Genomic DNA, 9,875 nt, shown 5'->3' on the forward strand with positions numbered 1-9,875 from the left:
TTTTTTTTTTTTTTTTTTTTTTTGTCCAACTTGGGAAGTTACATTTGGATGGACATTTTGTCCGTTTTGCAAATTGACCTATTTAGGTCTACCCCCCTCAACCTGCATAACCATTTTTCCACGTCTGTTCTTGAATGGTCCTCGTAAAAACAATATATTTAGAGTAATGATCTGTGGGAGGCATAATAGTATACCTGTTTTAATTGTGCATAGGGCTCGTTTACGCGAGGTTACGTTTCGCTTTCCCGTTTTAGCATACGGAGGATCTTCCCTTAACCGTGAAAAAAAAGCGCTAGTGTTTTTTTTGTTACCCAGCAAGGAATTTATTTTGTATATATTTTGTTTTATTTTATTTTTATATAAATATATTTTTTTTTTTCGCTCCACCACATGTACATCCTTTTAGCCATTTGGCATTTGCGAGTATCCGCAATGCGTAAATAAATTTCTTTTCAACACTGAGAAGTTGGCTCTGAAATTAAATAGGCATTTTTTTTTTTTTTTTCACTTTCACGTATTTTCCATACGGCGAGTGTCCCTCCGCCGACCTTATTTTTTGTTTAGTGGCCAAACCAGTTTGCCTTTCACTTGACGAAAATGTCAGTTAGGCGTTTCATCCACGTGAGGAAGTGAGGCCGCTTGACAATTACGAAGATGTGACTTTGACTAGGACATGGGGGAAGAGAGAAAATATATAACAATTGCTTTTCGCTCGATGCGGCTGTTATGAATATGCCCCTCCCGCCCGTGTGATGCAGCCACCCAGGTATTATAGAAGGTAACCCTTTTTCCTTTTTTTTTTTTTTGCAAAAGGGTTTTTTGCTCGGTTTTGAACCATGTTTCCGCAACAAACGAGCAGATTGAAAAACATGAAGTCAAAGTACGAGGCCCTGTTCGACAACGAGCCGAGCAGCTCGCGCGAGTCTAACAACCAGATCAATCGGGAGTCTACGAAGAATGAAGAGAACACAGTGTGTCTGAACAATAGCCTGAACAATATATATGGCAAAATAGTTAAAATAAGGAAAGAGTTAGAAAAATCATATAATTTGTTTTACTCTTATAATTTAATTGTATCCAATGAAGGGGGAGGCAACATCAACCCTGGGAGGAATTACGCAGATGTGTATCAACGAAATGACGCTTTGAAAATAAATACAAATGCGAAGAATAATTTAACCCTAAACAAAATAAACGCGCTCACAAATTCCTTTTTTATGAATGTTGAAACGTTGAGGAATACTTACTCTTTTCTTGGTACAAATAATATGAACGGTCAGGCAACTATGAATGACGAAAACGTCATATGGGAGAGAAGGATTGAGACATTAACGAGTGAAGCCAATTCGTATATAAAAACACTAGACGGAATTTACAAAACGAATTTAAGCCAGACGGAAAGGAATGCCCGTAATGCATATAACGAACGGGATGGTTTGATGGGTAATAGTCTGCACAGAGACGGCAAAAAGGCGAAGAAGAAAATGGGTGCAGACTCCGCTATCGGCTACCTACATAATGAGAGGGAAATATTGAAGGAGGTGGAAAATAACCTTAACGTCTTTCACGCCCAGGGAATAAGTACATTAGAATTAATCAGGAGGCAAAATAAATTTTTGAAAAATGTTCGCAAGAAAGTAATTGACATTTACAACTACGTTGGCTTGTCGTCTTCCCTGACCGACGCCATCAAGAAGGCGCACAAGCAGAACTTGGTCATCGTCCTCGTGGGCATGGTTCTCTCCTTGCTCTTTTTTTACGTCCTCTACAAGTATGTCCGGGGCTAATTTGGGCAAAGCGAACACACGCCTCGGCAAATGTTAAATACATACGTGTGAGTGTACGTATAGTTATATGAAGCTATATATTTGGCGTAGCCATATATTATGTGCCTACTTTTTTTGTGCTGCTTTGTTGTGCTGCTTTGTTGTGCTGCTTTTTTGTGGCCTCTTTTTTTGTGTGGTACGTTGTCCCTCATCATCCGTCCGTGCATATAATTCCCATTGGGCGCGAATGTACGGAAGAGTACCTACTTCTCACCCTCCTTTTTTCGCTCATTTTTTTTTTTTTTTTTCTCCTTTTTTCTCATTGCTCAGCAGCTTGTGATGATATGATGTCATGCGTAAGTAAAAATATTTATACCTAATTTTGTTTGTTTATATGGTGAAGTAAAAAAAAAAAAAAAAGGAAAAATATATTTGCCACATACATAGCATGTATTTTTTTTTTTTTTTTTTTTTACCGCCTTACGAGTTTGTGAAATTCTCCCAACTTTTTTTTTTTTTGAGCCGCTTGGCACAATTCTTCACGCTTTGACAAGATTTAGTCATTTTGCTACCGCGTACTTGAACACGCTCCTTTTAATTTGCAACGCGGAAATGGATTTACCAGGCCGTGGAAGGGCGCATTCGTAGCATGGGGACTAACTTGTTTTTTGCCAAGTGAGGGTAGAAGGCCAATCGGTCCTTCTCATCGCCGCATCTCACCCCCCCAATGTACCTTCTACGCACAAGGGACACTACCACTTTTGTGCTTCGAGCGAGCAACTGTTGTGTGTAGATATTGCACGATATAAAAAAAAAAAAGGACCACGTGAAGGCAAAACTGCGAAGGAGGAAAAAGGGAAGCATGGAGGAGGCAGTAGTCCCGCCAATGGGGGAATCAGCCGCCCCAATGGAGGAAGCTTCCCCGTATGCCGAACCACCGCGCCCCGGTACGTACGACCACCTGTCCAAAGAAATGCAGGAGTACTACGTGGGGGTGCCGTACAGCTGGGAATACGTGGAGGGCAGCAGAGGGTGGTTCATCATCGAAACGAGCAAAGGGTATAAATTCTACTTTAACAAAAAAACGAGCGAAAAGACGTGGAAGTGCCCAAAGGAGGTAGAAATTCTGATGAACAAACAGGAAAGCGATCAAGCGGTTGATGAATCGGTGGAGGGAAGCCTCACAGGGGGTCGTCACCATGGAGTGATCGGAATTGACTCAGTGGCAGGGGCCACTACCTCATATGGTCTAACCCACGGAACAAGGGGGCAAGGTGGCCAAGAGAAAAAAGACATGGAAAAAATCCTCAAGGATTATAAAAACCTTCTCATCGAAAAAAATATGGACCAATTCTGTAAATATGAAAACGTCTTGGCCCACCTGCTCTACGATGAAAGGTATCTAAGAGTACCAAAGGAGCTGAGGAAAGAATATTTTAATAATCTTATAAAAGAGATTGATTGTGATAGAAGAAACGAGCTCAAAATGTTAGTAGAGAATTTCCAAAGTTTGCTGTGTAAGATGGAAGGTAAAATTAGGTACCCCTTTGAAGAGGCAGACGCTATATCCATTTTGCGGGGTAAAAAAGAATTCGAAGGAAGTGGCACAAAAAATTGGTATGTCACAAGGAGCAAACTGTTAAGGGAATTTTTACAAAAGAACAAAAAAAACATGGAAAGAGAAACGGAACAAAATTTGGAGCAAGTGTTGTTGGACGCCTTGAGAGGGGAAAGTCCAGGGGCGTGGATTAAGATAAAAAATAATTTACTACGAAGTAGCAAATACGATATTTTATCCTTTGAGAAAAAAAATCACATATTTCAGAGTCTAAGTCAAAAGTTGTTAGACAAGAGGAAGGGGGAAAGTCGGCATGCAGATTCCCTCTCAGGTATTAAGCGATCGACCTATCGTGGCAATGCGCTTACCGACGACAGAAATGTTTTTGTGAGTCTTCTGCATGAGAAGCTAAAACACCCAGTTATAGACGAGGACATTTTGGAACAGGACCCATTTACGGCCAAAACGTGCGACTCCTTTGAAGAGGCAGTGCAAATTCCACCTGACCTTACAACAGACGACAGGTATAAAAATATACGCCTGACGGATACAGAAAAATTAAACTTGTACAAAGAATTTATTATGAGCTACATAAGTATGAAGAAAGACACATTCGAAAAAATGCTTCATGAACTTCCAATTAAGTATATGAACGACTCTTTGGAAGACATCATAAGGGTCGTCGATAAGAATGACAAAATTTTTAAGTCCTTACCATCAGCGCATTTGGAAAATGTTTTCTCAAAATGGAGAACGTACAAAATTAAGGAGGCTAAAAAAATGTTTGCAGATTTTTTAAAAAAGTCCAATTGGGTTAAACATGACTCGGATGAGCGTGGGAACTACGATGCCCTCCTCAAAGTTTTGTCGCAGGACGTCAGGTACAGGACTCTCTCAAGGGGCTTATGTGTGTACTGATAGACCCTTTGTATGTGTGTGTGTGTCGTTCCAAATTGTGCACTTTTGCATAATAATCAACATTTCATCAAACCACGTTTATCTCTGTCCGCCCCTTGCAGCTACCAACGACTGAAGTGCGTGCCCGCGGACAGGGAGGAAATGGTGAAGAAGCGCATAAGGGAGTTAAAGCAAGAACACAAGAAGAACAAGAACTTAGCAGAAAGGCTGAACCGCTGATGCGTTGGAAGCGGTAACTTCTCAGTTGTGGTGACGCCCTTCTTGTTTGCGCGAGATAGCCGCAATGGCCACTCAAACGGTGGCATCTTTTTTTTTTTTTTTTTGGTTTCATTTGTGGGCATGCCCATGTGGGGAGCAGGGCCAAATATATATATATTTTTTTAAATAGCCCTTGAACAACCCCTACGTTGCGTTGCCTCTTGCAAATATATGAACGATACACACAACGCTAGGTAGTAACAACGCATGCATGTGCATTGAACATGTCGTTTTGTTTTTTTTTCTCCGTTTGAACGACGACAAAGGGGGGGAGGTTCTACCTCCGCTGTTTATGTAGAGTTGGTTGAGTATATACTTAGCTGACCATATGCATTATTATATTCCCCTCGGTACGTAAACACCTTAACCAAATTAACACATTTGTCTTTATGAAGAGTGCCCTTTTCAGGAGCCGTAAGAACAACACAAACCCGTATGTACGAACGTGGGTATACACCACGTACCCATTGGTGGGAGTGTCTACTTCTGCACATTTGTGTGTAAACATTTTCCTGTGCCTTTGCTTAAATTTGTCAGACTGTGAAATGGGCAGACATACAAAAGGTTACAAAATTTCATTTCTCTTTTTTTTGTCTTTCACTTGTACGTTTAACAAAGTATGCGCTATTTTGCTTTAAAAAAAATTTACAAATTTTTGTGCAGCAGAAATGTGCTTTAGGGGATACAAAATCCAACGAGGAAAAACTCCATCTTATGTGTGAGAAGTTCTCCAAAGTGAGGTGCTTTTTTTTTTTCTTCTTCTTTTCCAACATGGAAAGTGGTTTATAAAGCACTTGGCGCTGAGGGATCTCTGCATCACAGTATCGTCTTTTGCTGGCGCGTTCAAATTCATTTTTTTTTTTTTTTTTCGCATCGATGTGAGAAGCTGTGGTGGCGCTGAGCTGAGCGTTCGAGAAAAAGAAAAGAAAAAAAGATGTGAGGACGAGAAAGAGGAGAAGAAAATAAGGCACATAGGCAAACTTAAATCAAAGGCAAATAAATGTGAATTATTTGTCCCCTCTGAGCACATTCCATTCGCTATATTCCACTAAGTAGGCTATTTTTTTTTTTTTTTTTTTTTTTCGTTTTTGCTTTAATCCATTTTATGTGCATTTAACGGTCAAGCAAAAGTGCAAAATAGGAATAAGCCCTATGCTTTTGCACGATTGTACATATGCAGGAGGAAGCCTTTTCCGTGTAGGGACGACCGAGCACATTTTTAAGGATACCCATTTTGCAAATTTTACAGGTCCCATCCTGTCGACGTTTTTAAAATTCGAGTAAGTGTGAAGAGAATAATTAAAAGTAATGGGGGAAAAAAAAAACAAATTATGACAGAAGGATACCTCCCACTGGGGCATCTTAACCAACATAAGTCCCCCCCAAAAAAGTAGCACACACACACATAGAGATGTACTTGGCGAAAAAGCAGCAACATCCATGTGTATTCCTTTTTCGAACTTTCTCATTTTGTTTTCACCTTTTTCTACTTTGAACGTAGGTAATAAGAACCCGAAGCGTAGGCGAACAGAAGTTGAGCCCAGTACACAAGGCACATTAGCTTCGTCTCGACGGCACTGTGTTGCGAAATGGCGCGAGTAGCACAAAGGCCATAAGGGATTACAATAAGGGGGCATGTGCAGATGTCCTCGCGTGCTCATTGCGAGATATTCATATGAGTCGCTCACGCGCTCGTGTGGGTTACTGCGGCTGATATATACGGCAGTGCGCCTGTTTTTGTGGACGTCGGTGGAAGCCACTGGCGACGCGTACACATCCCCAATAGACGTTCCCCTTTGTTTCAGCTTGGTGGCAACGTGTACAGGGGATAATTTCGCTCCAGGGGCTGTACTGTCTTTAGGTGGTCACCTGAGCTGCGACGCTAAAGTGATAGGAAAAAGGCACCAACTACTCTACCTCTGCAAGTGCACCAGCAAAAATGTGGCTCGAAAAGTACGCCCCGCAGAGCCTGGATGAGCTGAAAATTCATAAGGACATCACGCAGAGGCTGAAGAAGCTGAGCGCGCATAAGGACCTCCCGCATATCATTTTTTACGGAGCGCCCGGAGGAGGAAAAAGTACCAGAATAGACTGCTTAATAAAAGAAATATTTAAGGAAGAAAAAATAATCAGGAGACCAGAGTGCCTAACGAATGCAGAAAGTAAAATTAGCATAAACGTGGTTCAAAGTAATTATCATCTAGAGTTACAATGCTTCGAGTTAGGAACCAAGGACAAAATAATTGTGCAAAATGTAATTAAAGAGTTATGTAGCTACAAATCAAGTGCGTCTTTTTTTTCAAAAACGCCCATGTACAGAATATTTGTTTTTAAAGATGCTGAGTTTTTAAGTGAAGGAGCTCAAGCAGGGTTGCGAAGGACATTAGAAACGTACATAAGAAATGCTAGAGTCATTTTACACTTGGAGCATCTGTCAAAAATTATCGAGCCATTAAAGAGTAGGTGTATTTGTATTCGAGTTCCTCTCCCGACGGAACAAGAAATTTTTGGGGTCCTAAAAGATATAAGTGAAAATGAGCATGTTCCGGATCCCTTCTGTTCAGAAGATTTTTTCAAAACTTTAATTAATAAACATGGAAGAAATTTAAGGAAATGTATTATGGCATTGGAAATGACGGTTTATTCAAATTCGGCTAAACCACATCAGTCCCTTTCTGTCGCTTCTACCTACATAAACGAACTGTGCGATTTTGCTTTTGTAAATCCTTCGCAAATAAAAATGAAAGAATGTGTGACGAAGATTCAGAGTTTAATAACGTGTCAAATTCCTGTCAACTTCATTTTTGAAACGATCATTAAATATTTGTTACGGAATAAATTTGATTACAAACTCAAGTACTTTTTCCTCAAATTGTGTTCGCACTTTTCCTTCCTGTCGGAGAACTCCTTCGACAAGAGCATCTCCCTCATTGCCTTCATTGTCAATGCCAACACCGCAATTATTAAGTACAACTTGGCCAAGAAGTAGGCGTAGAGGTTAGCAGCGATTATACGTCTACACTTCACCCACACATTTTCGCTACATTTTTGCGTGCCTTTTTTCTTATGCGCCCTGCTCCCGCTCCTCCCATTTTTTGCGTGTGCACACGGCGAACCACTCCAAAATGGTCAACATGAACTCGCAATAAAATTCGTGCATAAATTCGTACATATTCACAAATTGGTAACAGCAAGGCGGGCACATCGCGTCACGTAAAAAAAAAAAAAAAAATCAAATTTTTCGAATCTTACAAATGTATAAAATTCCAAAGGGTGACCTATCTGGCAGGGAAATGTAACCATATTTGGTTTTCTCAAAGAAGGATAAGAAATGGGTTCTAGGCCCATCACTCACAATGCTATCACTTCCAGTGGGTGTATCCCCAACATGCTGCCCTCCAAAAGACGCCGTAAATAAACGATCGCAATCATCCGCATGGAACCGTTTCTGATACTCTTCCTTCACAAAATCAATAATTTGAACTTGCTTTTTATATTTTTTTAAAAATTTCTCAATCACGTGATCATTCTCATGATGAGAAAGAGCACAGGTCGAATAAACGAGAGTGCCATTTGTGTGCAAAAGTTGAAAGGAGTTATTTAACAACTCAAATTGTACACTTGCGTTATTTTTTATCACCTTGTCTGTCCATTTGTTAAGCAAATCATTTTTTTTTTTTTTTATTAAATGTTCATCAGTGGAGCAAGGAACGTCTAGCAGTATTTTGTGGAACCTTGGGAACCTTAAAAAGGAGTTCACGTTTAGTCCATTATAATTTGTGATGTGAAAATTATTCGAAGTCAGCAGATCTTTTGGCAAATGCTTACTTAGTACTTGTTTCAATCTGTCGTACCTTACTCGATTAAATTCGTTCGCAACAAAAAACCCTTGCCTATTCGTGGTGTAATAATTCACCATATCTAACGAGCATGTAATTTGTATACTCCCATCCTTTAGGTATTCCATGTTTTTAATTCTCTTCACTGGAGAGGAGTCATACCCGAACAGCTGGTTTGCGAGGACAAGGGACTTGCCCCCTGGAGATGCACACATGTCTAACACATTTTCGTTTTTTTTTACATCCACAAAATATGCTGATAGGACAGAACAGGGGTTTAAATAGTAAATGACTTCGTTTATATTTTCCACTTCTCCATCGTGCTTCATTATATCACCTGCGTTTAGGACCTCTGATTTTTGAATGATTATTTTTTCGTAATTTTCTGCTGGGCGGGGGCGGCTAATCAGGGTGTTCGCTCCACTTGGGTTTTCTTCAACGGTTGACTGTTCTCCGCATGGATGCGTTTCCTCCTTCGTTTCGCTGCGATTCACGTTTGCAGTGTTCACCCCTGCGCTGGCGGAAAGGATAACACCATTTTGACGGTCCCCCTGGGAGACCGCTGCCTCTCCCCCATGGGTCAGCAAATGTGCATACGCCCCATCCACATACAGGCCATCGAAACTGGTCTGCACCTTATTTGACCCAACCATGAATAACAGAATTTTTGTCACATTGAGATAATCTACTTTTACAAAATCGGTTATGAATGCTCCTTGGACAGTCTTCTCCTCCTCCAGGGTCCTCAAGATGGTAGTCGCCCTCTTCTCTCCGTACTCCTTTTTCAGGTTAAAGAAGTACCCTACTTTCCCACTGCACTTCATCGTGTGTGTAGGGGGGGGGAGTCTGTGAGTGGTGCGCGTTAAAAAAATTAGAATGCTTCGCGTGTGCAAATGCACATGAACACGCTTACGTCACTGGAGGTTATCGCGCTGCTGACTTTGGACGGGGCTCATTGCGCGTTTTAGCCCATGGGTCTCCCAACCGTTTTTGGAACGACACGAAGGACCTGCTTCTGCAGTTGCGTGATGTCTAGTTTGGTGGCTCCCTTGACGTGCCTCATTTTGTGAGAAGCGGAAAGGACAATGGTTGCTTGGGGGTTGTCCCCTGCAGATTGTGTCGTCCCGACGATTTACCTATTCAACAAGCGTCGCACACCAGGGTAACCTTTATGTAGGTACTACATGCGTATGCATAAAATGAGTGGTCACTACATTGGGAGCTGTTCCTTCCATTTATTGTACTTTTCCCCATAAGTAACTTATGACCCGCTCGCCATTTCTGAGCAACGAATTCGCTCGTGGAACGTTCACAGAAGGGGGGGTAAAAACATGAGAAAAAAAAAAAAATTTGTATTCAGTTTTTGCGCAATAAATACATTTGCACGTTTACCCACGTAATTACATTCTGCAAGCAACTGCACGAATAGGTGGCTCCTACCACCGTGCTGTGAAAAGGCATTAAATTGAAAAAAAAAAAAAAAAAAAAAAAAAATAGAAAAACCTGTACACCGGTAAGTGTACATTATTTTTACGT

The 9,875-nt window shown here is 40.9% G+C and overlaps 4 protein-coding genes across 4 annotated transcripts; 3 read left to right on the forward strand and 1 right to left on the reverse strand.

Moving 5' to 3' along the window:
• Positions 1–869: 869 nt before the first annotated feature.
• AK88_03953 (uncharacterized protein) lies at positions 870–1,787 on the forward strand (the record flags this gene model as incomplete). The annotated part of the gene is made up of 1 exon (XM_012481563.1): positions 870–1,787. The coding sequence occupies one exon, from the start codon at positions 870–872 to the stop codon at positions 1,785–1,787; it is 918 nt and encodes a 305-aa protein (XP_012336986.1).
• Positions 1,788–2,628: 841 nt separating this feature from the next.
• On the forward strand, positions 2,629–4,461 carry AK88_03954 (uncharacterized protein; the record flags this gene model as incomplete). Its single annotated transcript, XM_012481564.1, has 2 exons — positions 2,629–4,205; positions 4,344–4,461. 2 exons carry the CDS (start codon positions 2,629–2,631, stop codon positions 4,459–4,461), a joined length of 1,695 nt encoding a protein of 564 aa, XP_012336987.1.
• A 1,978-nt stretch (positions 4,462–6,439) lies between these two features.
• Positions 6,440–7,489, forward strand: AK88_03955 (uncharacterized protein; the record flags this gene model as incomplete). Its single annotated transcript, XM_012481565.1, has 1 exon — positions 6,440–7,489. The coding sequence occupies one exon, from the start codon at positions 6,440–6,442 to the stop codon at positions 7,487–7,489; it is 1,050 nt and encodes a 349-aa protein (XP_012336988.1).
• A 243-nt stretch (positions 7,490–7,732) lies between these two features.
• AK88_03956 (uncharacterized protein) lies at positions 7,733–9,163 on the reverse strand (the record flags this gene model as incomplete). The annotated part of the gene is made up of 1 exon (XM_012481566.1): positions 7,733–9,163. The coding sequence occupies one exon, from the start codon at positions 9,161–9,163 to the stop codon at positions 7,733–7,735; it is 1,431 nt and encodes a 476-aa protein (XP_012336989.1).
• Positions 9,164–9,875: the final 712 nt, after the last annotated feature.

This window comes from Plasmodium fragile, assembly GCF_000956335.1.
Source record: "Plasmodium fragile strain nilgiri unplaced genomic scaffold supercont1.50, whole genome shotgun sequence".
Lineage (NCBI taxonomy): Eukaryota > Apicomplexa > Aconoidasida > Haemosporida > Plasmodiidae > Plasmodium > Plasmodium fragile.